At 37.7% G+C, this 26,460-nt stretch overlaps 1 protein-coding gene across 13 annotated transcripts in view; it reads right to left on the reverse strand.

Annotated features, from left to right (window-relative positions):
* Window positions 1–26,460, reverse strand: part of CNTN4 (contactin 4) — a 971,999-nt gene that overhangs the window by 329,562 nt on the left and 615,977 nt on the right. For all 13 annotated transcript variants that reach the window (XM_070455652.1, XM_070455651.1, XM_070455646.1 and 10 more), the window contains 2 exons: window positions 20,613–20,739; window positions 13,305–13,480 (listed from right to left, as the gene is read on the reverse strand). In XM_070455652.1, the coding sequence (XP_070311753.1) occupies window positions 13,305–13,480; window positions 20,613–20,739 (303 nt within the window). The remainder of the gene's footprint in view (window positions 1–13,304; window positions 13,481–20,612; window positions 20,740–26,460) is intronic.

Raw genomic sequence — 26,460 nt, forward strand, 5'->3', positions numbered from 1 at the left:
ATTATAAACAGTGCTGCGATGAACATTGGGGTGCACGTGTCTCTTTCGGATCTGGTTTCCTCAGTGTGTATGCCTAGAAGTGGTATTGCTGGGTCATATGGCAGATCTATTTCCAGCTTTTTAAGGAATCTCCACACTGTTTTCCATAGTGGCTGTACTAATTTGCATTCCCACCAACAGTGTAAGAGGGTTCCCTTTTCTCCACACCCTCTCCAGCATTTATTGCTTGTAGACTTTTGGAAAGCAGCCATCCTGACTGGCATGTAATGGTACCTCATTGTGGTTTTGATTTGCATTTCTCTGATAATGAGTGATGTTGAGCATCTTTTCATGTGTTTTTTTGCCATCCGTATGTCTTCCTTGGAGAAATGTCTGTTTAGTTCTTTGGCCCATTTTTTGATTGGGTCATTTATTTTTCTGGAGTTGAGCTGCAGGAGTTGCTTGTATATTTTTGAGATTAATCCTTTGTCTGTTGCTTCGTTTGCTATTATTTTCTCCCAATCTGAGGGCTGTCTTTTCACCTTGCTTATAGTTTCCTTTGTTGTGCAAAAGCTTTTAAGTTTCATTAGGTCCCATTTGTTTATTTTTGCTTTTGTTTCTAAAAGTCTGGGATGTGGGTCATAGAGGATCCTGCTGTGATTTATGTCGGAGAGTGTTTTGCCTATGTTCTCCTCTAGGAGTTTGATAGTTTCTGGTCTTACATTTAGATCTTTAATCCATTTGAGTTTATTTTTGTGTATGGTGTTAGAAAGCGTTCTAGTTTCATTCTTTTACAGGTGGTTGACCAGTTTTCCCAGCACCACTTGTTAAAGAGGTTGTCTTTTTTCCATTGTATATCCTTGCCTCCTTTGTCGAAGATAGGGTGACCATAGGTTCATGGATTTATCTCTGGGCTTTCTATTCTGTTCCATTGATCTATATTTCTGTCTTTGTGCCAGTACCATACTGTCTTGATGACTGTGGCTTTGTAGTATAGTCTGAAGTCAGGCAGGTTGATTCCTCCAGTTCCATTTTTCTTTCTCAAGGTTACTTTGGCTATTCGAGGTTTTTTGTATTTCCATACAAATTGTGAAATTATTTGTTCTAGTTCTGTGAAAAATACCGCACAACTGCATTCTCATTTCACTCAGCATTTGTTGCCTCTTGGTATAAAGCAATTTTCCAAAGTGTTTTCCATTTTAGCCAACAGTCTTCACGTTGAAAGTTCTAGATGAATTATCTTTTGGTAAATTACCATTTTAAATCAATTGGATTTTGAATTTGAATCTTAATCTGTCACATACAAACTCTTGAAAAAGAATGGGATACTATTCTCTATGTTGACACCTCCTCCCATTCAATTCTGCTTCTACTTTCAACTATCTGGCAACACCTACTTGATGATTGACCAAACATTGTTAGAATGCTTCTGAATTAAAAAAGAAAAAAAAAGAACTCTGCATTCATTGATTTACTCCTGTACTACTCTTTGTCACCCAAACAGACACCAAATTGGACTAAGTTACTATATATATATAATAAACCAATTTGGTTAACTAGTATCTCTATGTTACTGAAGGGCTTCCCTGATAGCTCAGGGAAGAATCTGCCTGCAATGCAGGAGACCCCGGTTCTATTTCTGGGTCAGGAAGATCCCCTGGAGAAGGGAAAGGCTACCTACCCCAGTATTCTGGCCTGGAGAATTCCATGGACTGTATAGTCCTGCTGCTGCTAAGTCACATCAGTCGTGTCCAACTCTGTGTGACCCCATAGACGGCAGCCCACCAGGCTCCCCTCCCTGGGATTCTCCAGGCAAGATTACTGGAGTGGGCTGCCATTTCCTTCTCCAATGCATGAAAGTGAAAAGTGAAAGTGAAGTCGCTCAGTCGTGTCCGACTCTTCGCGACCCCATGGAGTGCAGCCTACCAGGCTCCTCCGTCCATGGGATTTTCCAGGCAAGAGTACTGGAATGGGGTGCCATTGCCTTCTCTGCTGTATAGTCCATGGGGTCTCAAAGAGTCGGACACGACTGAGTGACTTTCACTTTCACTTGACTTGCATATATTACTGAGCATCATGGAAGAGAGAAGAAAGCAAATGAGAGTAATGCTGTATACTTTGAATTTCAATTATTTTTATATCAAAATTCATAACTGCCTACATCACTAAGAATCAATAACACACCCATGTACTGACTAGTTATAAAGTTTATCTTGTGAAATTTTCAATAATACCCACTGTCACCAGTAATTTATTTTTAGTATTATAGTAAGTGGCAATCAATCTTAAAGGAAACCAATTCCAAATATTCATTGGAAGGATTGATGCTGACATTCCAATACTTTGGTCACCTAATCTGAAGAGTTGAACCATTGGTAAAGACCTTGACGCTGGGAAGGAGACAGGTTTCCTCCTGTCTGAGGGCAGGAGGAGAAGGGTGTGACAGAGGATGAGATGATTGGATGGCATCACCGACTTAATGGACATGAGTTTGAACAAATTCTGGGAGTTGGTGAAGGACAGGGAAGCCTGGTGTGCCTCAACCCATGGGGTCACAGAGAGTTGGGCATGACTCAGTGGCTGAACAATAAAGTGGCAGAAAGTACCTACTAAAAGCAGTATTTCAGAAACTCAGCAAATTTTGGGTTGAATTCTTCTAATTACTCAAATAAGAAAATGTTATTTATTTTTATGGAGAATCAAAGCCTTTCATTGATATATGTTAGCAGCTTAGCCATCCAAATATTTCTTAGTTAAGTTTTAATTGACCTAAATATTTACAAATTATTTATCCAAACAGTCATCCATCAACATTTTATTGCTCAGAACAAAAGTTTGCCTATTTAAGCAGCCTTTCTAATTAAAAATCAGTCAAGTCAGTCCTGGGTTTGGCCATCTATCAAAACCCCAGTTATTGTTCTGATTGCATATTTCATTCTTTGGCTATGAAAGATAAACTAATTATTGTATATTAAAAGCAATAAACATTTGAAATTTACTGTGAATACACAATGATCAAGGCTCAAAAACCATGTTGCAAAAAGCCCCAGCCAAGTACAGTACAACACTCTAAATTTAATACATTAATCTTTATTACCATCATTACCACAATTGTCAGATGGTACTCAAGTTAAGGAAAACTCAGACAAGTCTTGCTATATAGAACCCACAAGAACAATCTTTTTCAACGATGCTTTCTGATCATCTACTTCTCATCAATGTGATCTTTTCACCATAAAAAGCATTGATTGCCACATAACTGATAAATTAACTGAAATTAATCTCAGAATGGATTGCCTTATTGATGTATCTTATACATATATAGAGAGAGGTCATAAAAGTCGAACATGGGGTGTTTTATGCACCTAAGACTCTCTTTCATATATTATCTTCATCCTTCCTTTTTTCTTTCCTTCCCTCTTTTCTTTCCTTTCCAATAATACAAGCTCAGGAGGTAGATAGGCAGGGTTTGAATAGTGTACCAACCTAGTGTCTTTTCCCACTTCATGCGAGGTACCAACCGAGTTCAGTGTATCCATTGCTTCCTTCAAAAGAACACCACCTTGCCATGCCCAAGACAGCAGGCAGGGGACTTACTTTTGCTGGTGACTTAACTTTACCATCAGCAATCTGGAGGTACTTATGTATGAATTGTAGTCATCCCCAGCCGGTGACGATGAGTAGCATAAGTCTTTGTCCTGAAGAGCCGAACTGCTGTAAAATAGCTGAACCTCTTCCAGGAACAAGGCCCCAAACAATGTTTATGAAGCAATCAGTCTGACAGGCTAAAATCTGGAGTTATTGGATTAGTCTCTTGGAAGCTCTTCATAATAATCTACATTTAAAGTACATCTCTTTCTCACGTGGGGGAGGAATAATATGGGGGTAAAAGAAAAAACTTATAATAATATGTCATTTACTGCTTGGGGATATAAAGTTTGCCAACCCACACTTATTTATCATAAAACATCAATATTCAGAATGTTTTACAACCTAGCAATAAATTGGAAATTTGCATATTAATGTTTAGAGAAGAAATATTGTTATTAATTATTCTCATTATGGAACCTGAAACCAATTATATTAAAATTAGAGTCACAAATATATGCATAATTGTGGTATACACATGGTTTTAGATATTAATGGTAAATCAACATTATGACAACATCAAGGAAGCCTATAATTAAAAAACTAAAAACAAACAAAATAATGAAGTCTATGAAAGGTTGTAAACACATTTAGAAATCAAGTTTGTGTCTACAAAAGAAACATTTTACTAACCACTCACATCTATAATTTAAACATCAGCTCCATGAGAAAGGGTAGTTTTAGCTGTCATGGGGGAACTACACCTGTCATCTGCCCAAAAGTAAGGTGGCCAGATTCCAGTGCTGGGTCCTCTCCCTTCCACTGCACCCTTGGTTAAAGTTACCTCATTTCACTAATCTGCAGATTCTTAATCTATGAGACAAAAATAATGCCTATACTTCTTCGGGTTATGTTGAAAACTAAATGGATGCTTCCAAAGTGCTAAGCATAATCTCTGACCTGGAGTAATCAAATCATAATAAAAAAATAACAACAGCTAACATTTATTAATGTGTGCTAGACAATAATCTAGGAGTATTTTGTTGTTATTCAGTTGCCCAGTCATGTGTGACTCTTTGCAATCCCATGAACTGCAGGACGCCAGGCGTTCCTGTCTCTCACCATCTCCTGAAATTTGCCCAAGTTCATGTCTATTGCATCCAGCCATCTCATCCTCTGATGTTCTCTTCTCTTTCTGCCCTCAATCTTTCCCAGCATCAGGGACTTCTCCAATGAGTTGGCTGTTCGCATCAGATGACCCAAATACTGGAGCTTCAGCTTCAGCATCAGTCCTTCCAAAGAGTATTCAGGGTTGATTTCCCTTAAGATTGACTGGTTTGATCTTGCAGTCCAAGGGACTCTCAAGAGTTTTCTCCAGGACCACAGTTTGAAGGCATTAATTCTTTAGTGCTCTGCCTTCTATGTGGTCTGGCTTTCACAATCTTACATGACCACTGGGAAGACCATAGCCTTGACTATATGGACCTTTGTCAGCAGAGTAATGTCTCTGCTTTTCAATATGCTGTCTAGGTTTGTCATAGCTTTCCTGCCAAGAAGCAATCGTCCTCTGGTTTCAGGTCTACAGTGATTTTTAGAACCCAGGAAGAGGAAATCTGTCATTATGTCCACCTTTCCCCCTTCTATCTGCCATGAAGTACTGGGGCTGGATGCCATGATCTTACTCCATTTTATGGATAAAGAAGTTGAGGCAGGGGGAAGGACCCTGTCCCAGGTCACAGGGTTATAGAATAAACAATTTCAAGCCAGGCACTCTGACTCAGGGCTTGTGTTCCTATCTCATATACCTAGCCTCTTAGTAAAGGTTAGTTGTTATTCTTATTTTTAAAAGACAGAAAAGAAGTGGAAAATAGGAGAAAGAGAAGAAAAGACAGATGAAAAATATAGAGGCAGCTATTTCATCATTTTCTCATGTTAGGAATCATTCTGTGTTTTTACTAGGAATTATTCTTATGCCTTAAAATTTAATCTTCATAACAATCCTAAAAAAGAAGTATGGCCATCCCACAGCTCAGATGAGAAGTCTCAGTTCTAGCAGCAGGATAAAACACATAAAGTGGAAGGGAGCGATGGACAACATTGCACTCTATCTAAACTTAGGCAAAAGAGTATCTCAGTTTCTCAAGCCCACATCCACAATTTTTAAAATAGTGACTTGGATATTTTGTAAGCCTGTAAGTGTGTATTACAACTTACTTAAAAAACCCATATCTATATGGCAGAGAACAAAACTGCCCTGTTGACTAACTGTGCAAGGTGATTCTCAAGCAGATTTGGGCTGGTATGGTGGTGCTAGTGATAAAGAACCCACCTGGCAATGCAGGAGACATAAGAGATGTGGGTTCGATCCCTAGGCTGGGAAGATCCCCTGGAGGTGATCATGGTAACCCACTCCAGTATTCTTGCGTGAAGAATCCCCATGGACGGAGGAGCCTGGTGGGCTACAGTCCATAGGGTCGCAAGGAGTTAGGCATTACTCATACAACTGAACACACATGCATACTTGGTTGGGAAGTGGGCAGTGAGGATGGTGGAGCTGGAGCACTTCATTCTATATAGATACAGCCTCTGAAAAAATCCCCACCATGAAGCAGTGAAAAATAATGAACTGAAATTCCTTCCACTCCTGGCCTGATCTTGTGATTCAGTTGCCTACCTAAGAATTAAAGAACATTCAACTTGCTTTTCCCCTTGCAGGGTGGAGAGCTGAAAGGAAGTTGCTAAATACTTTACTGAAACTATGCATAATCTCAGGCCAGCTTTTCAGGATACAACTTTGATGGCATTTTTGATGTGCTCAGTGCATGAACTTTTTTGTTAGGCTAAGGCCTCCCAGCCCCAAACACCCTTATCTGGAATTAGGATACCAACTGTCTTCCATACAACCTTAAGGTAGAAATATTTGCATCACCTCCAAAGCACTACCAAAGGAGCATCAGAAAGTCCTTGAACAGAGTGGTTCAACTCATGTCCCACACATGGTCTGATGACTTTAACATTCAATCCTTATAACTTAATCATTTATTCAACAGGTATTGCAAGTTTACTAAATGCCAGGTGCTGGGTAGACCCTGGTCAACTAATCAATCAAGTTTGCTAGCCCAAGATGAAACACAAGGACTAGATGGTAGAAAGGGCATTGGCAGTCTACCATTAGAAACAGGCTAGGTGACAGATAGAGAAGTGGTTGCCCCTGGCTTAATATTGCAGGGGATGGAAAACAAAAGTGCTCCAAATTACAATACTCTATGCTCATGAAAATGTCCACACCTCATCAGTTATGCTGTGCCTGTTTAATCAAGGAAAGATTTCTGTCCTAAAGATATTGAACTAAGAAAAGTGGAGGTCCTTAGAGGCATCATCTCCATTAACTAGAATTCTTGCTTATGTGAATTAACTCATTTTTTAAATGCTGAATACAAGAGATTACCAAATTCTGTCTACAAAAGCAGCATGATAATATTTTAGAAATAAACCATAAATGGTATCAACCTTATAAGAGTGTCATACAGATAAAATTATAGAAGGTATATTAATGAGATTTGAAGGTAGAACATATTAGATAAAGATGAAGAGTTTTTTTCCTTATAAATCAAAGTGAGTCTAAAGCAAACACAGGACAAGGTACCCCAGATTAGGAACTGAAGCTGCTGTTCTTTGGCTTTTACTTATTAATTATGTAAATAACAGTAATGTAGTTATTTCAAATCTTTAATTTTTTTAAAAAAGATACAAGTCTTTTGATACAAAAGATACAAAATCATTTGACTAAAACTGAAGAAATAGTCTCACTTGTGTCTTACTGTGCAGTAAGTATGGTCAAAAAACAACATTTTTTTCCTCTCAATGATTATAAAAATGCTTGGGGAGAAAGCAGACATTCAGTAACATTCAAAAGATGTGATTGTCATACTTTACCTCATATCACTTAAAAAAAGATATTTTATTCTAAACAATTAAAAACAATTTTTGAAGAGAGTCAATGTCTTTTAGTTTAAAAAGGATAGAAAAGAAAGATCTACAAACTACATTAATAATCAAGGTGACAGACTCTAGAAAATGACTACAAGAAAAAGGGTGCAAGTTTACAAAAAATATGCATCATCCTCCAAATAACTTTATACATATATTTTCTTTGTGGCATCATTGAATAGGTAATCAATAAAGGAATTCCTTTATTCCTATATATAAATCATTCCAAACTCTGGAGATACAGAGGGGACAAGATAGTCCTAGCTCTCTCAGAACTTAGATTATATTAAGGAAGTCAAATATAGAGAAAAAAGAAATACATAAAATTGTTCCAGGTCATAGTAAGTACTAATGATTGAAAAAGATGCTGTTACGTAGAAAAGTAGAGGGCTATAAGAAGACAGACAGAGGACAGAAGAAATGCTAGGAACTGCTTTTTCAGAGACTCTGTCTAGGTTAGACATGCATGTGTGCTAAATTGCTTCAGTCTTGTCCGACTCTTTTGAGGCCCCATGGACTGTAGCTTGCTAGGCTCCTCTGTCCATGGGATTCTCCAGGCAAGAATACTGGAGTGGGTTGCCATGCCCTCCTCCAGGGGATCTTCCCAACCCAGGGGTCAAATCTGCATTTTCTGCACCATCAGTCGGGTTCTTTACTATTAGTGTTACCTGGGAGGTCCAGGTTAGACACGGTGATATGGAAAATTACTCTTGGGAGGTCACACCTCATTTGAGAACACAGAATCATAGGAAGTGAGCATGTGAAGGATCAGGAGAAAAGCAAATAAGGCAAGGAGAGTGAAAGTATCAAGGCCCTGGTGCAAATGATCATTTGTCATCTTCAAGAAATGAAAACAAGACCATGGTAATGAATTTGAGATTTACTCTAAGTGCAGTACAAGGTGTAATGCAGGAAAGTGGAATGATCTCATTTACAAGTTTAAAAGATTACTCTGGCTGTTTTATGATGAATGGTGAGGGAAGAGCTAGAGAAGATGCACAGAGAGCAGGTATAAGCGGATGGGTAGAAACCGTACATCTTGATTTCCTCCAGGCAAAGGTCCTCATCACTCTAAGAACAAGTAGGAGAAACTGGGGTTCAAGTGTAGTATGTTCGGGTAAATTTGTAGCTAACTGAACAAGAGGATATGAAGGATATTGATTTATACATTTAATCTCATTTTAGTGGACATTCTCAACCGGCAGGCTGCCCTGTCCAGGTCAACATTGTTTATCAATGATTTGAATGGACACATGCTTATCACATTTTTTGCTACACTGCACGAGAAGGATAATCAATATGTCAGATTAAAAACAAAAAAGATTTAAAACTATTTCAACTGTGATGGAATGAAGGGTCACTACTCAGAAGGTGAATATAATAGAAGTAAATATAATATTCTGGATGTAGGTAAAAAAATAACATGATTGGGGAGCTCTGGATTAATAGCCATTCATGAAAAATCAATGCTCTGTTTTTACATGAAATAAAGTTGAAATATGAGGTTAGAGCTTTAAAAATAAAAACAAAAACAATGAGTATCATTGTCAGTCCCATTTGCCAAAAGAGACGTTCATTTCATAGGATACTACTGTTCCCACTGTCCTTTGCAAAGGTCAAGATACATGCATAGAATTAAGTACATTTCTAAAGGATCAGTCAGTCAGTCAGTCAGTTCAGTCGCTTAGTTGTGTCTGACTCTTTGCGACCCCATGAATCGCAGCACGCCAGGCCTTCCTGTCCATCACAAACTCCCGGAGCTTACTCAAACTCATGTCCATCGAGTCAGTGACGCCATCCAGCCATCTCATCCTCTGTCACCCACTTCTCCTCCTGCCCCCAATCCCTCCCACCATCAGGGTCTTTTCCAATGAGTCAACTCTTCACCTGAGGTGGCCAAAGTACTGGAGTTTCAGTTTCAGCATCAGTCCTTCCAAGGAACACCCAGGACTGACCTGCTTTAGGATGAACTGGTTGGATCTCCTTGCAGTCCAAGGGACTCTCAAGAGTCTTCTCCAACACCACAGTTCAAAAGCATCAATTTTTCAGTGCTCAGCTTTCTTCACAGTCCAACTCGTACATCCATACATGACCACTGGAAAAACCATAGCTTTGACTAGACGGACCTTTCTTGGCAAAGTCATGTCTCTGCTTTTTAATATTCTATCTAGGTTGGTCATAACTTTCCTTCCAAGGAGTAAGCATCTTTTAATTTCATGGCTGCAATCACCATCTGCAGTGATTTTGGTGCCCCCCAAAAATGAAGTCTGACACTGTTTCCACTGTCTCCCCATCTATTTCCCATGAGGTGACGGGACCAGATGCCATGATCTTAGTTTTCTGAATGTTAAGCTTTAAGCCAACTTTTTGACTCTCCTCTTTCACTTTCATCAAGAGGCATTTTAGTTCCTCTTCACTTTCTGCCATAAGGGTGGTGTCATCTGCATATCTGAGTTATTGATATTTCTCCTGGCTATCTTGATTCCAGCTTGTGCTTCTTCCAGCCCAGTGTTTCTCATGATGTACTCTGCATATAAGTTAAATAAGTAGGGTGACAATATACAGCCTTGACACACTCCTTTTCCTATTTGGAATCAGTCTGTTGTTCCATGTCCAGTTCTAACTGTTGCTTCCTGACCTGCATACAGGTTTCTCAAGAGGCAGGTCAGGTGGTCTGGTATTCCCATCTCTATCAGAATTTTCCACAGTTTATTGTGATCCACACAGTCAAAGGCTTTGGCGTAGTCAATAAAGCAGAAATAGATGGAACTCTCTTGCTTTTTCGATGATCCAGCGGATGTTGGAAATTTGACCTTTGGTTCCTCTGCCTTTTCTAAAACCAGCTTGAACATTTGGAAGTTCTCAGTTCACGTATTGCTGAAGCCTGGCTTGGAGAATTTTGAGCATTACCTTACTAGCGTGTGAGATGAGTGCAATTGTGCGGTAGTTTGAGCATTCTTTGGCATTGCCTTTCTTAGGGATTGGAATGAAAACGGACCTTTTCCAGTCCTGTGGCCACTGCTGAGCTTTCCAAATTTGCTGGCATATTGAGTGCAGCACTTTCACAGCATCATCTTTCAGGATTTGAAATAGCTCAATTGGAATTTCATCACATCCACTAGCTTTGTTAGTAGCGATTCTTTCTAAGGCCCACTTGACTTCACATTCCAGGATGTCTGGCTCTAGGTGATTGATCACACCATTGTGATTATCTGGATCATGAAGATCTTTTTTGTACAGTTCTTCTGTGTATTCTTGCCACCTCTTCTTAATATCTTCTGCTTCTGTTAGGTCCATACCATTTCTGTCCTTTATTGAGCCCATTTTTGCATGAAATGTTCCCTTGGTATCTCTAATTTTCTTGAAGAGATCTCTAGTCTTTTCCATTCTGTTGTTTTCGTCTACTTCTTTGCATTGATACCTGAGGAAGGCTTTCTTATCTCTCCTGGCTATTCTTCGGAACTCTGCATTCAAATGGGAATATCTTTCCTTTTCTCCTTTGCTTTTTGCTTCTCTTCTTTTCACAGCTATTTGTAAGCCCTCCTCAGACAACCATTTTGCTTTTTTGCATTTTTTTTTCATGGTGATGGTCTTGATCCCTGTCTCCTGTACAATGTCACAAACCTCAAATGATATATAATTGATATATAATTGAGTGTAATTGTGTTGTGAAGAAATTGGTTGTGGATTAAATACCTAGAGAAGAAAATAAATATGGGACAGGGAGAATGATTGTATTTTCAGATTTGAAGCCTCACCAAAATCATAGAGTAAGTACCAGAAATGAAGATGAGAGATTTAAATACCTACTTCAATTTCAAGGAAGAGATATTGAACTTGTTTTTGTGTTTTTGCACAACTAGAGCAACTATGGTTCAGGATGCTTTGTGATGAACAGATGAGCTCTCTATCTTCAGAATTTTTCAAACTGAGTGATTACCAACCAAGGATTCTGAGGGTTGTAGGATATTAGGCTTGAAGAGTGAGGAAAGCAGGGCAGATGTCAAACTTAGGCCACTCAAATGCAAAATGAGTGGGAGAGTTTTACTTTGGCTGAACTGTCCTATTTAAACATGAATGTGTGACTGCATGCTCAGTTGCATCCGACTCTTTATGGCCCCATGGACTGTAGCCCACCAGGTTCCTCTGTCCATGGAATTTTCCAGGCAAGGATACTGCAATGGGTTGCTATTTCCTCTTCCAGGGGATCTCCTCCATCCAGGGATGGAATCCATGTCTCTTGTGTATCCTGCATTGGCAGGCGGATTCCTTACTACTGTGCTGCCTGGGAAGCCCCTGTTTAAATGAATATGAGATTCTGTCTTTCCAATATTTTTGGTAGTAGAAATGTATGGACTTTTATAAAAGGAGAGTCTTAAGAGTTAGTAAGTTAAGTTTTAAATGTCATAAATTAGAAAAATGAAAAGTTGCTCCTGGTATGTTAATCTCTTTTCTGGTGCTATTATTGTTACTGTTTTTTAAAATTTCCCACACCATGAAATCCAAAAATAAAAGAAATTTAATATGGAGGTTTCCCTACTCTGGGAGCTTATGATCATTTTCTAAAATGAATCCAAGAAAATCTCCTTGTTAAAAATAAATACAGATATTAGATTTGTGTTAAACCAAGAGAAATAAACACTTTGGTTCTATACCACTCAATCAGACATACCCTCCTTTTTTTCTGCTCACTTTAGATTATTTGGAAGACTACCTCAAAAGAAATTCAAAAATAAAATAATCCTGGAGTCCCATATATACCTAATATTTAGAAAACTCATTTCTCAATTAATAAAAATGCCACCAAATGGCAATAATAGATTAAGCACTGGATATTAGGTATATTTGGTGTTGAGTTTCCCGAGAGGATTTTATTAATGAGACTATTCTACAGTGTTACTGCCAACAGACTTCATAATTAGGAAAACTTTGACATTAACGCACCGCTATATGAGTTGGAATTTTACACAAGAAAACATATAATCATAAGCAAATACATAAATACTTTAAAATACAGCTGAACAGCCATCCTCTAAGGCATCTATTAAAAATGTGTACTGACTGCTCTTGCCCGTGGATTTTACTTTCAACTTGCTATTTCTAAATTCCACTATCTTTCCATATGCTCATAAACTTTTATTAGGCGGTGGTATTAAGAGACAGCAAATTGTTTTTTAAATTTCTAAACCAGAAATACAAAAGGTAAAGCTTTGATTGTCTCTACGCTTGTTTATGTAATGGCTTTCAAAATGTCCCTTTTCTTTCAAAGAAGAAAAAGAACTAGAGAATTACAGGATTAATAAACTACCAAGGTTTTCTCTTTTCCAGCTGTGAGCTTTATGGCTAAAGCACTTTGCAGTACCAGCAGTTACTGGCAGTTCCATTGCTTGCTTATACATACTCTCCTTAAAATGTGTGTGTGTGTGTATAACTTGTTGTATATGTAAACTTTATGTGTATAAATTTAAGTGGATGTGAATTTATGTGTATAGAGTATCATATAAGCAAGCTACCATATAGTCAAACTATCTCAACCCTTGTAAGTTCAGATGAAAACGTCTTCCCATTCAAAATTACCATTTATCCTACAAAAAAGGTATTGTGCAAATATTTAAAAAGGTAAAGAAGACCAATATAACAAACTGAAATCTCTTTGACTTTTTAAGATAAACTGCTTTAAAGGTTGATTGGTACAATGGCACAAAAATTCAAAGTCACTTTTGCAATATGATATAATTGCTACTTACAAGCAAACTGAAGCTTTGCTTCTCTGCTAACAATTGTTCCAAACGAGTTTGTTGCTATGCACTGGTACATTCCAGCATCTTGGGTTTTATTGGGGTTATTGATCAACAAGCTGCCTTCAACAACACTGTAGCGGAAATCCATACCAATGTCAACATCTGTTCCGTTTAACTTCCACCTATAATATAAAAATGCCAGTAGATAAAGCCTTGTAATATTAAACAATATTTCTGAATTGTCTAAAATATATATATATATAAACTACAAATAGCATAAAATATCATCTGTGACTTTTTCTTTTAACCATGGTAAAAAAAAAATAGAAAAGCTCTACATAGAAATGGTGTCAACACAAATGTTTATGAAATGAGCACATCCTTTTTAGGTAAACCGATATTAAAATTTTAACACCTGTTTTTATGACTGTTTACAGTGCTACAGACACTTCACTCCTTTTTTTCTTTTCTTTTTTTTTTTTTTGAAATTTCCTATAGCATCTTGTATAAGCATCTTCAAATAGCACTCCTCAGTAAAAGTTCTTTTTTCTGGTTTTCAGTCATTCTTTAATAGGTCTATAGAGATAACAGAATACCCCACTTTCGGGTAGTTGGCTGAGTATTTGATGAAATTGCAGCAGATTTGCTTTGACTTGGTCCTTAATATGACTGAAATGGTTGACTACAAAGTAGAGGAATTCTATTGATCTAGAGCTGTCTTAGGAACCAAACTAGCCTTAACCATGGATCACTTTGAAGATCTCCTTAGCTACCGGCACTCAAACATCAATCAACCAGCCCAGTGAACTGCAGATCAGGCCATTAGGTAACAGACACAAAGAGGGTTTTGCTGTTTTCCTGTTTGTTTACTCAGATCATCTGAATATGAGTACACGGTCTGGCCCAATAAATTAGTTTTAGTGGGACTCACACATTTAAACAGCAAAACTTTAGTAACAAAATCTACTTTTCTTTTCCTTTCTTTTTTTCTAAACAGCCAATAACATTCCAGAGAGAGCTTATTTTAACCAAAGGGCCTTTCAGTAAGTTGTTTTAATATGTACAAACTTTCAAAGTAATATAATACAATGACTATCCTGTTTTTTTTCCTCTTCCTTCCCCACTATCCTACATAAAATATTGGCTTGACCAAAAGTTCATTTGGGTTTTTCCATAACAGCTTACAGAAGAGCCCGAATGGACTTTTTGGTTAAACCCAAATCAGGTAATGAAAACAGCATAGTCAGTATCTGAATTATCATCAATAGTTTCCTAGGAGCATTCATACTAGGGGACCAAAAATAAAGCAAGACTAGAGCACAAAGAAAATTGATCAGAAACAATAACAGGACTAAAGAGTGAGAAACAGTCATTTTATTTCCTTCAAACAAACAAATAAAAAATACAGTATTTAAATGTGTGCATATATATACATCTTCATTGTGCACCCTCTTATAACATTCTGGGGCACTAGGGCTGGCATGCATAGTGTAAAAGGATTTAAATGAAAAAAATGAAAGGTCAGTTACTTTCAGATTTTGGATACTGGTATTCAACAAAAAACATTAGGGTGAGTGCTTTTTTTCCACCAACATGTCTCTCACACTGCAATCTTAAACCACACTTTTTCTAATGAAGTCTTCCTCAATATCCTTCATCAAGATAAATCACAGCTCCCCCCAACCTCCTACAGAATTCTCCTTACTTGTTTAGGTGGGCATTCTGCCTTCACTTTAGATAGTTTGCCTGTATCACTTCTGTATTCTCCTGTCAGTCATTTAGAACTTGACACTCAATGTTCTCAATCAATAATTGTGGTATTTCACTAAATATTTTACTTCTTGGCTGGATATTTTAGCTGTGTGCACACACAACGTATGAAGCATCCTAGCCTACCACAGCATAGTGGTGTATGTTTGCTCATGTCTGTGTCTTTGAAAAGCGAAAATATAGAAACATGAGGGGTGGGGAAGGTGGACCTGATCGGGAAATGGGACATAACTCTATGCGTTTGTTTATAAGAAGATGGGTATTAGAAATTGAAACTGTTCTTAAGCTTGACAGTAATTCTGTGTTCTGACACAGACAAGAAAGTAATAAGCAATAAAAAGAGAACAGCCAGGTTATATCCTAGCAGGTATATATGCTCATGAATCTCCAGAGCTGACTGCCTGCCCTAGATATTTTTTGAGTCAGCTGGTCACATCTCTATCATAACTCTCACTTCAAATGATAGTTGAGCAATTTAATATGACAAATCTAAAAACTCAAAGAGGAAATTGCAATATAATGTGAGCCACAAGCAGAGTATGGAACTCAGGAATGAGACCACGTGAGTCTTTTTAGAAAAGTCTTTGTAGGGATAATGAGAACACCTCTGCGGGTCTGTCTACACTTGTCATCTCAACTGAAATGTTCTGTAGAAAGTCCATTAATCTACTTTATTACCCGCTTTTACGTACAATGCATTATTTAGAAAATAAAGCACTTGCTGTGAAATGCAGCTGAGTCTCCTTTACAAAGCCCTATACCAAGTTTTATTGCAATGCAGTCACTGTTCATTCCAATTGAATGTGGAGTGCATTGAATTCCTTATCCTATTCCATACTGAAACAGTCTTGAAAAATTCACAATTTATTTTCAGTGTTTGAGAAGTCCTTTAAGAACTGGCCATAGAGAGGTATGCTCATTTGGCACACAGAGATTTTTCCCAAGGGCCAGGGCAAATGGGTGAGTCTCATAAGCTGATTTCTGCATCACTTGGGGAAACACAATGCCATCCTCTTCGGGGGTGGGGTGGGGGGGTGGGGGCTGTGCACACCCAAACACTGTGAAGCTCTGGAAGGTATCATTTTTCAGACCTTAGTGGGAAGCTACCTATGGGATGTATTGTAGCAAAACATCCCTTTTTCTTTGTTCACTATTTCAAATTGGCAGCTAAGAAGGGGAAGGATCTTTCTGACTTGGAATCTGTAGTCTGCAAACCAAGCTGAATACTAACTTCACAGTAAAAGTACTTCCATCAAGTACTTGACCATCCTTTCCGACGGGAAAGGGAGGCTGAGAGCCATACGTAATGTCACGTGTCCTCGGGGAACTTTAATACAAGGCAAGTGTGCACAAGTCAAAACTTCTTAAGTTTTTCTGGGTCTGAGTCAACCCTTTCAAAACTGAGGGGCAGGAAACAGTGAAAAGACAAGGCTCTGTTCACGGAGTAAACACAAAGAAGAGAGGTCAATCTAGGTGCTTGAGGGAAGAACCTAATGGCGAAGACCCCCATGGAGAAATCACCTTGAATTTCTCCTATGAACTTCTCCCCCTCAAAGTCAGCCTGAACCCAGATAAAGTTCAGCCAGAAAGATGTTGAAAATATCTGATCTCGCCATTCTGTCTCTTGCTCTTCCCTTCCACAAAAGGGAGTTTTTTAGCTCCTAGGTACCAATGAGCTATTATTTCATGAGAAACTGCCAGAAGTATAATAGAGGAAAAGAAAGTACACTGTAACCAATTCCTAGTGCATGTAATTAAAACTTTTCTTCTCAGTGTTTCCCAGCAATCTTTAAAAACATAATAGATTTCTGTTCCTCTGATTGTTTTAAATAACAAAGCAAGCCCTAATATCTAGAAGCACAATGTTACAAAGGCAGTGTTAATTAAAGGTCACAGTGTGGGGAGAAGTAAAGCATCAACTTGCCAAATTCTGCTGCAAATTTTGTTTTCATTTACTGCTCACATTTGAACTTACACTTGGCGATGTACTAAAAAACTGGGGGCCATTACATCATCATTTATGTGTGTAGGAACCTTTCCCTCTTGCAGTTATTTATTTATTTATTTTTACTACATAAAGCATTAAAAAACTATTTGATATAGCTTTGAATTTAGCTTCATATAGGGAGAATAACTACATATCCTGATTTGTCCAGGGAAGTTCTGGGTATACACTTATTGTCCTAGATAATTATTAACAATAGCCTTTCGCTCTCGTAAGTGTCCTGGTTAGGATGATAAAATACATGTTTATCCTAATTATATGGACTATTGGAGAGGGCTTTTTTTTCTTTCTAGAATATACTTCCTTTTTCCATCCCTATGACAAAAGGTCATTTGCCCTAAATTCAGTTAAGTATCTCCTTTTCTGGGAAACTTTTATTGCTATCCTCCCTCTCTACCCTGAAGCAGACCTTCTTCCCTCATGATACCCTAGAACCTGGACATCCTTTTCTCACACTTAACCTTGTACTTCCTTCCCTAGGCACTCACCACCAAAGTATACTGCTTGAACATGTAGTTTATTCAGCTTTGAATTCTTCAAACCTAGCATGATACTGGAACATTGCAGCTGCTTAATATGGTGGTTTAAACACCTTTCCTAAAGGATGTATTTTTTAAAATCCTAATATACACCCTAGTTCAAAGCAGAACTACTGTGAAGGAATCTTGTTTGGAAACCCAACATAATTCAGCCAGGGTCATCCCTGAGTCAACTCCATGGACTAGACTCCAGTCTGAAAAATCAGTGGAGTGGTCCAATGAATAATGCTGTTTGATGAATAAATGAATTGGCACACAAACTAAATTGTAAAATAATTTCTACTCTGTTAATGCCACCATCCTTCCAATTTGAAAACTATCTACCTCAGTTCAAATTCTACTTCTTCTATAACTCTTGGATGATTCCAATCTCTTCTTCCCCTAAACTGTGATACACATGCCATATATTCTTGTGGTTTTCACATACTACCACATATATTGATTATTAGCTTAAGGTTTTTATCATTAAATGTGAACAGAGACAAAATTATATTTATAAGATATTTAGAAAGACCTCTAAGACAAAGAATATTATTACTTTTGAAGTCTCCTATTGCCATTTTCATTCCAATCATTTCCCTCTCAGTGGTTCATGATAATTTCGAATTTTGCCATTTCATTCTTTTGATTTTCTTTATGATTTTATCATGTATGCTAGTATCCTTAAACAACTACTCTATCTTACCTGCTTTGGAACTTAATAAATACAGGATTATACTCTGTATTCTTCTGTGACTTGCTTTGTTGACTCAATGTTATGTTCCTATGATAGTGTTGTAGTTCTAGTTCATTCATTTTCACTACTTCATTGGGTTACCTTGTGTGAACACGCCAAGTTATATTCAGTATGTTACTTATGCTAAATTTGTTCTTGCAAATTTCTGTCAAACTGATGAGTTTGAAAGAGTCTATCATTTTAGTTTTAATTTATACATTTCTGTTTACTAATGGGGCTATTTATTCCCTGGTGGGTAAAGGGTAAAGAATCCACATGCAATGCAGGAGACCTGGGTGTGATCCCTGGAGGAGGGTAACTCACTCCAGTATTCTTGCTTGGAGAATCCCCATGGACAAGAAGCCTGGCAGGCTACAGTCCACGGGGCCGCAAAGAGTTGGACATGACTGACTAAGCACACACAGGGCACATTTACTAATGGTAATCTTATTGTGTGTTTAATGGATATTTAATAGCCTTTTCTAGGAAGTACCTGATCAAGTCTTTTGGTAACGTTTTAATTAGGTTACATGTCTGTTATCTTTTGATTTTTAGGAATTCTTTAAATAGTTTAGACTTTATAAATAATAAGTATCACAAATATCTTCTCCCAGTTGGAAGCTTATAATTTTACTCATCCCAGTATATTCTACTGAATAGCAATTTTTAACATTAGTGAAGTTAAATATTTTCTTCTATCATTTGTTCTTTTTGGTTATAACTGAATTTTTTTTCTTCCCTCTAAAGTCTTAAATATGCATGCCTATTTCCTTTGAAACATTTTGCAAATTTCGCATGTTGGTCTTCTCTTCACTGGGAATTGACCCTTGTGTATGCTGTGAGGTAGGATCCAACTTTAGCTCATTTTTATAACCGTACAGATTCCACTGTGTAGTATATATCTTTTCAATTTATTTCTAATATTGTCATGACTTTTAAATTTTCTCTTTTAATCTTCACAAGATAGTATGCTTTTACTATTTTTGTTGTTTAGTGCAATTGGTTTTTATGTGGAAAATACTAACCTTTACCATTTGCTTTACTTATCATTCACTCTTATAGCTAAAGGCAGTCTACCTGGGATTATTTTCATTCTGTTTAAAGTATATCTTTCAGAATTTTCTTTAGGCAGGGTCTGCTGGAGTCAAACTTCAGTTTCTGTCTACCTAAAAATTCATTTACTTTGTCCTACTTTATAAAAAGTATTTCTGTTATATAAAAATTTTATAGTTAATTTCTCTCAGCATATTGAAGATTCTGTCTTCTCTTTTACATTTTTTGTTGCTATTGAGAAGTCAGCTGCTGGTTTAACTGTCATCTCTTTGAAAGTTAGCTGTATTACAACTGTGGCCTACATTTACGATCATATCTTCAAGTTAAGTGTTTTTCTGTTTCACCATGATAACTCTATATAGGGCTTTATTTTTGTTTGCACTGCTTGAAATTCATTAGGTTTACTAAATCTGTAGATTTGAATGTTTAATTAGCTTTGGAAAATTCTTAGTTTTCTTCTTAAATAATGCTTCTGCCTCATTTTTTTTCCATTCCTTATGGAATTTTGATACGTGAATGTTTTCACTTAATCTCTTCTCTGTCACATTTTGCTCCTCTTTATCTGCTGCTTCTAGACAATTTCTTCAGATATGTCTTGCACTTTACTAATTCTCTTTTCAGCTGTGCTTCATCTGTTACTAAAATCATGCAGCACCAAGGTTTGAAATAGGTGATTACTTTTTGCTTTTCAGTCCTTTGGGTGGCAAGGCTACATCTTTTACATTCACCGTATGATTATATCCCTTGAATTCCAAGTGTATTCTGGAAGGTTTTCTCATGTTAGATTCTCCAGCTGGTTGAGGCTGGGCCTTGTCTTGTGACCCTAGTCCCCTGTGAAACTATAAAATCCAAAGCTGCAATTCACATAGTCCATTAAGATGAAAAATGATTTTAGTGTTCAGTTTGCTTCTTTGGGTTCCAAATCAATTACTAAACATTCCTTACTTTCCTGACAGTTTATTGATGCATTTTTAAAAGGTGTTTTAAAAAAATATGTTAAGTGATGCTAAGGCTTTCAGTGAAATGGTCAATCAGGATATTTAATTTCTAGTATTGACAGAAACAAAGTTGGGTACTAAACTGTTCATGAACATGAGCGTCTCTTTAGCATCTCAGGATATCCAACGATGTCTGTCTAAAAGCTCTCTATGTAATTAGCACTCCATAAGTATTTGCTGGTTTTACTAATAGAAAGTATATGCATGGAAACACATGTTTTTAAGTCAACAAACCTGATGTGAGGTTTCGGATTCCCTTTAACTTCACAAGTGAGCTTCACTTTTTTCTCCTCAGAGTCTAAAGGGAACATTACATGACTTGGTTCTTGAATGAAAATTGGACCATGCAGTGTGTAGTCATCTGAAATGAGAAAAGAAAATGTCCTGAAATGAACATATTCCTGATAGGGAAAATTACAGGAAATAACAACAAAATAAAAATAAAAGAGGTAAACAAACAAAAAATAGTAATACACAACAGATTCAGTCCAGCCTCTGGATGACATTTCCTATTGAAGAGTAATCTTTGTGAATTATGAAGCAGTAATATGAACTCTCATATTTCATACTGATGACTTATTTTTCCCACAAATTCGAGAACCAGAACAGCTTGGCATTCCCTTTTCTCTTCTCCACTTCTTACTGTTCTATCTGACCTTAGTCCAGCCTCTGATTTTGCTCACATTTTGTGCCTCCTACATGCTTTTGTGCGGCTCTCATCCTGGAAGGCTGTCTAATGTCACAAAGTTAAAATGTTTCTCCTCTGTAATGGGATAACAGTTGGAAGTAAGCAATAGTGATTTTGTAAATACATTAATAATGAGAAGCATCAGTATACTGCTAAAATATGTATAAAACTTTTAGAAATTGCATACGTAGGTAAATAAACAATAACCTAGAATCATGGTGCTCAAATTATGCTTGGTAAATGAATAGTTTTTTTTTTAACCTGTTATGAACCAATATATGGGGGTACTTGTGTACATATCACACAGCGGGAACTGACTCAGTACACAAGTTCAGTTACAGTCAGATTAGTCTATTTCAACTTCAAGGAGGCTTGAGTATATTAATACAAATGAGGTATGAATTTCCAAATTCTCCATAACAGAAGCAAGATGCACAAAACTTATTGTCATAGAGCTGCAAAGTTCGAAGAAAGGAATAATCAACAAACAAGATTTGAAGCAACAATGTAGTGTGCATAAACTTCTAAAGCAAACACCTAAATAAATATTGGTCAAAACACACCTCATCACTGAAACCTTGCACAAGGCCTTGTGTCCTCATCTTTTGAAGTAAGAGCCTGTGTGCATCCATGTTCAGTCATGCCCAGGGACTGTAGCCCACCAGGCTCCTCTGTCCATGGGATTTCCCAGGCAAGAACACTGGAGTGGGTTGCCATTCCCTTTTCCAGGGGATCTTCCCAATCCAGGGACCAAACCCACATCTCTTGCATTTGCTGCTTTGAAAGGCAAGTTGTTTATTCACCTGTACCACCTCTGCCTGCCAGTGAGGGAGATGCAACAGACATGGGCTTGATTCCTAGGTCAGGAAGATCCCCTGAAGCAGGGTATGGCAACCCACTCCAGTATTCTTGCCTGGGAAATCCCATGGACAGAGGAGCCTGGCCATTTAAAATCCATAGGGTAATAAAGAATCAGACACAACTGAAGTTACTTAGCATGCATGCACATACATGACTCAACAGTTAATGATTGAGAAACATGAAGATATAGAAAGAGAACAGCTGTTGGTCTGGGGAACTGGTAACAATCCAGATTATACAGCTGCTACACAACAAAGTCACTGAACTTCCAGTTTCCTTAAAGATATAGATAAAGACTGGACACTCATTCCAAGTTGTTTTTACAAGAAGCAGACTCCTCCTAGATGAAAACTACAAAAACAAGACCCTAGACGGGATCAGATCAGAAAGTTGATGAAGTCTGGAACTTCACCTCGATGCCAACCAGTTCCAGGATTGTCCATGAGTTGATCATACCCTGTTGCTTGAACACTATGAAACTCCTCACTACCCCTCCGGTGGGCGGGGAGGGTCACACAATTTTGAAGGCATTAGCCTGTTGCGGCCGCTTTGGCCTGGCAAAACATTAAAACTCATATTTTGTGCCTCCTACCTGACTTTTGTGCTTCTGTCCACCCTGAAAGCCTGTCTACTGTCACAAAGTTAAAACATCTCTGCTCTGTTAAGGGGATATCATAGTTGAAAGCAAACAATAATTTTGTAGATATATTAATAATGAGAAGCAACAGTGTACTTAGTCTCTATGTTCCTATTCTGCACTGATAAACAGGGTTTCAGCAACACTACCCATACCAGGAAAGTGGCTTTCATTCTTTACAATCTCATTTTTTTTTTCCTAGAAGGCTTTTCTAGACCCTCAGGTCTTCCTCTAACCACATGATTTATAAATTATCTCTTGGTGGACACATCTTTGTCTATTACATGCATTTGGATCTTTCTTTCCCCTTCTTTGGGCTGTAAGCTCCTGGACAGCATGGCTGTATCTTATCCATTTCTGCTTGTTTTGTGGTACCAACTACACTAGCTTAAACATCAAACATGTTCCAAAAGAACCGTTCTATTTGAAGTATTTTTCACTTTTTAATGTTCAGCCGGCCGATTTAGGCACTGCTTAACAAATTTTGAGACAGAAAGGCCAGTGGCTATGATGTAAAGTGATACTGAATAGCACCCTGTAGCTCGCAATCCGCTTTCCCCTTATATGTGATTATTTGGATGGATGTGAACTACAACTGTGGTCCTGGAAAACCTTAATAACCAGCCTTCTGTTGATAGGTGATAGGATGAGACTGAATTCATTCAGGTGAACCAGGACTGAGGAAAAAGAAGAAAGCAGATTTGGGGATCAAGGTGAAATATGATAAGGTGATTTCTTTTAAGGCTTTTAATCCAGGCTTTAAAACTTCACATGTTGAGGTTAGGGTAGAAGAAAAATTAAGGACTCAAGAAAAGCAAACTGAATGGTATTTTATTTTAGAGGGATAGGGACAGCCTCTGACCTTGTTGAGAGAACAAGCAGAATATGGATTCAGAAAGACTAGGAACCGAGATTCAATGCCTTTTGTCAGCTAACTCCATGAACTATGGAGGATCACCTAGTTCAATCTTCAAGCAGGAGGATCACCTGCTTCAATCTTCTCATCTATAAAATAATAGCACTGGACTCAGTCAGTGCTTCTACACCAGTTCGGAAGAGGAAGAAGTCATGAATATCTTTCCATAAATGCAGATGCACATGACATCCACATTCAAAGATGCCATGAATTATATCACCACCACCATCCTCTCTCCTTTGTCCATGTAGAAAACCTCATGCTAATGAGAGATTCAAACAGTGAAAATATAATTTTTCAAAGAACACATAACAAAAGCATGGAATAAAAGTAAGCAAACATGTATCTTTCTAAACACTCATGGTTAAAAGTCAGATATTTCAAAATCTACATATTTACATTTCAGATTTTCAACAATGACGTAGTTATTTTCAAAACAAATTTAGACACTGGTCAAGGGTTGGCTCAATTCAGTCTCAAAGAATTATATGAATTCTTAGTGTATCTAGTTAAGTGACAAACATTACTAATGAAGATCACTAACACAGCAGCAAGTTGGGTAGATTATTTTCTAAGAGAAGGATATATTTCTATCGTCGCCCCAATTCCAAAATTATGTGTATATCTATCTATATATAATATCAATCATCTCAATTCATTGGTGTTCCCTGATTTGAATTTCATATAGAAATACAGTCTATTACTAGTAATTCCAAATAAGAATAAAACATAATAATGATTATCCAGGATGCAGCTGAGAGGCTGTGGATTAACATCTGTACTATTTCTCAATGTATCCATGCCATATTTAAATAACAAAAAGGATATTTTTTCTGTGTATTTTGTAATAAGAATTGATAATAATGATGCTTTGCATTCACTATAAATAACACATTTCATCTAAAGTTTTTATTTTCTCTTGGTTAACCAAGTTCAGTGCCTAGAAATTAACATTAGCATAAAGGGATTGGCATTTCAGTTCTTATCTAAAGAGATCCACTGCCTTAGGCATGAACTATTTGGTTTCACAAAGATGGAGGGGGAGATTTTAGAAAGTTGCAATCCAGGTATAGAAAATAGATATTCTAACTTTAATAGTTTTAAAATCAGGGTTACTAGTACTTTGAGGAGAAAATAAGTTAAAGAGTTGTCTTATTTTCCCCAAACATTGAGGTGCCTGGATTAAATGACCTGAGAATGACATTCTCAGATGAAACACGGAGCAAGGCACCACTAAGCTTGTTCTGTGTGTTGTAGTCACAAAGTGACTTTCAAGTGGCTTGAAGGATTATATAAAAGACTCTGCATTCACCAAAAGACTTTGAATTCACCATTTCAAACCTGACAATTTCACCCTTTCATTTATCACAGTAAGTTGTTCCAAATAAGCAGTTGAATGGCCATGATCTTCAGCCTAGCAAGGGAAAGGAGCAACTCAGAAAACAATTGAGGAAAAGATTAATAAGCCCATACACCTCAATGTTAGACTTTGGACCACCTGTATTGTAATCATGGCATGCTTATTTTTTTAAAACCCCAGTCCAGACTTACTGACTACACCTGAAAAATCCAGCATCTATGAATCTTTTAGCTTAGTTTTCCAAGGGATTCTTTTGTACATTAAAATCTGAGAACTACTAATTCAGACCCTTCTGATCCTAGATCTCCATTTCATAAGAGCAGAACATCAACCAACACTGGCTTTACACTCACCTCTAGACTTTCTCTTTTGAGCAAAATCTAACCAACCAAACCTTGCGTGAAAATCCTTAGAGAGGGAATTTTAGCACATGACTAACGGTTGTGAGGTAAGCAGCCAAGAACAGAAAACTCTAAAATGGACCCACACAAAGAAAATGATGGATCTGTCAAAGTCGGGGACTAAAGCTGTATAAAAGAACCCCTCCTGAGAACACTCACTGTTGAACTCGAGAAGGTAACTGTGGGAACAGCCAGGGCTGCACCACATTGACAAAGAGGAGGCTTCCTTGGGGAGACCCACCAATCCACCACCCTGTAGTAAAACCTTATCCACAAAAATACACACAGCATTCTTGCCATCGTTGTTGTTGTTCAGTCACTAAGTTGTGTCTGACTCTTTGTGACCCCACGGACTGCAGCACACCAGGCTTCCCTGTCCTTCACTATCTCCCTGAGTTTGCTAAAATTCAAGTCCATTGAGTTGGTGATGCCGTCCAACCATCTCATAATCTGTCTCCCCCTTCTCCTCCTGCCCTCACTATTTCCCAGTACCAGTGTTGCTTTCAATGAGTCAGGCTCTTCACATCAGGTGGCCAAAGAATTGGAGCTTCAGCTTCAGCATCAGTCCTTCTAATGAATATTTAGGACTGATTCCCTTTAGGATTGACTGGTTTGATCTCCTTGCTGTCCAAAGGACTCTTGAGAGTATTCTTCAGCACCACAATTTGAAACCATCAGTTCCTCAGTTCTCAGCCTTCTTTAATGGTCCAACTCTAACATTTGTACATGACTACTGGATAAATCATAGCTTTGACTATATGGGCCTTTGTCGGCAAAGTGATATCCCTGCTTTTGAATATGCTGCCTGGTTTTGTCATAGCTTTCCTTCCAAGCAGCCAGTGCCTTTTCATTTCATGGCTTTATATGTAATGAATCTCATCTTATTTAAATAACAGCCTACTGGGAATGACGTTTTCATTTTGGGATTACAAATAGGTGAAAAGTTATACTGGTGCTCTTCTGCCTTAGAGAAGTTAGAGAAATGGGCTGACACTGTTTTGGGGGATCTCTCAGAGGAGCAGAAGGCAATGATCTTTCATGCTTCCAGGAATTCTCAAAAATCAAGGTTAAAAAGGAGGACAGGGGAAGCAGACAGGTGGCCAGAAGCTCAGATATAACTTCAAAGTTTCCAGATTGCTAATCTCAATTAGCTTGGGGATTTTAGTGCAAATGCTGATAGCTGTACATCCTGATTTTCTGGGTTCTCCCCTCCTTGGCA

Source organism: Odocoileus virginianus, chromosome 26 (genome assembly GCF_023699985.2).
Source record: "Odocoileus virginianus isolate 20LAN1187 ecotype Illinois chromosome 26, Ovbor_1.2, whole genome shotgun sequence".
In the NCBI taxonomy this organism is placed as follows: Eukaryota; Metazoa; Chordata; class Mammalia; order Artiodactyla; family Cervidae; genus Odocoileus; species Odocoileus virginianus.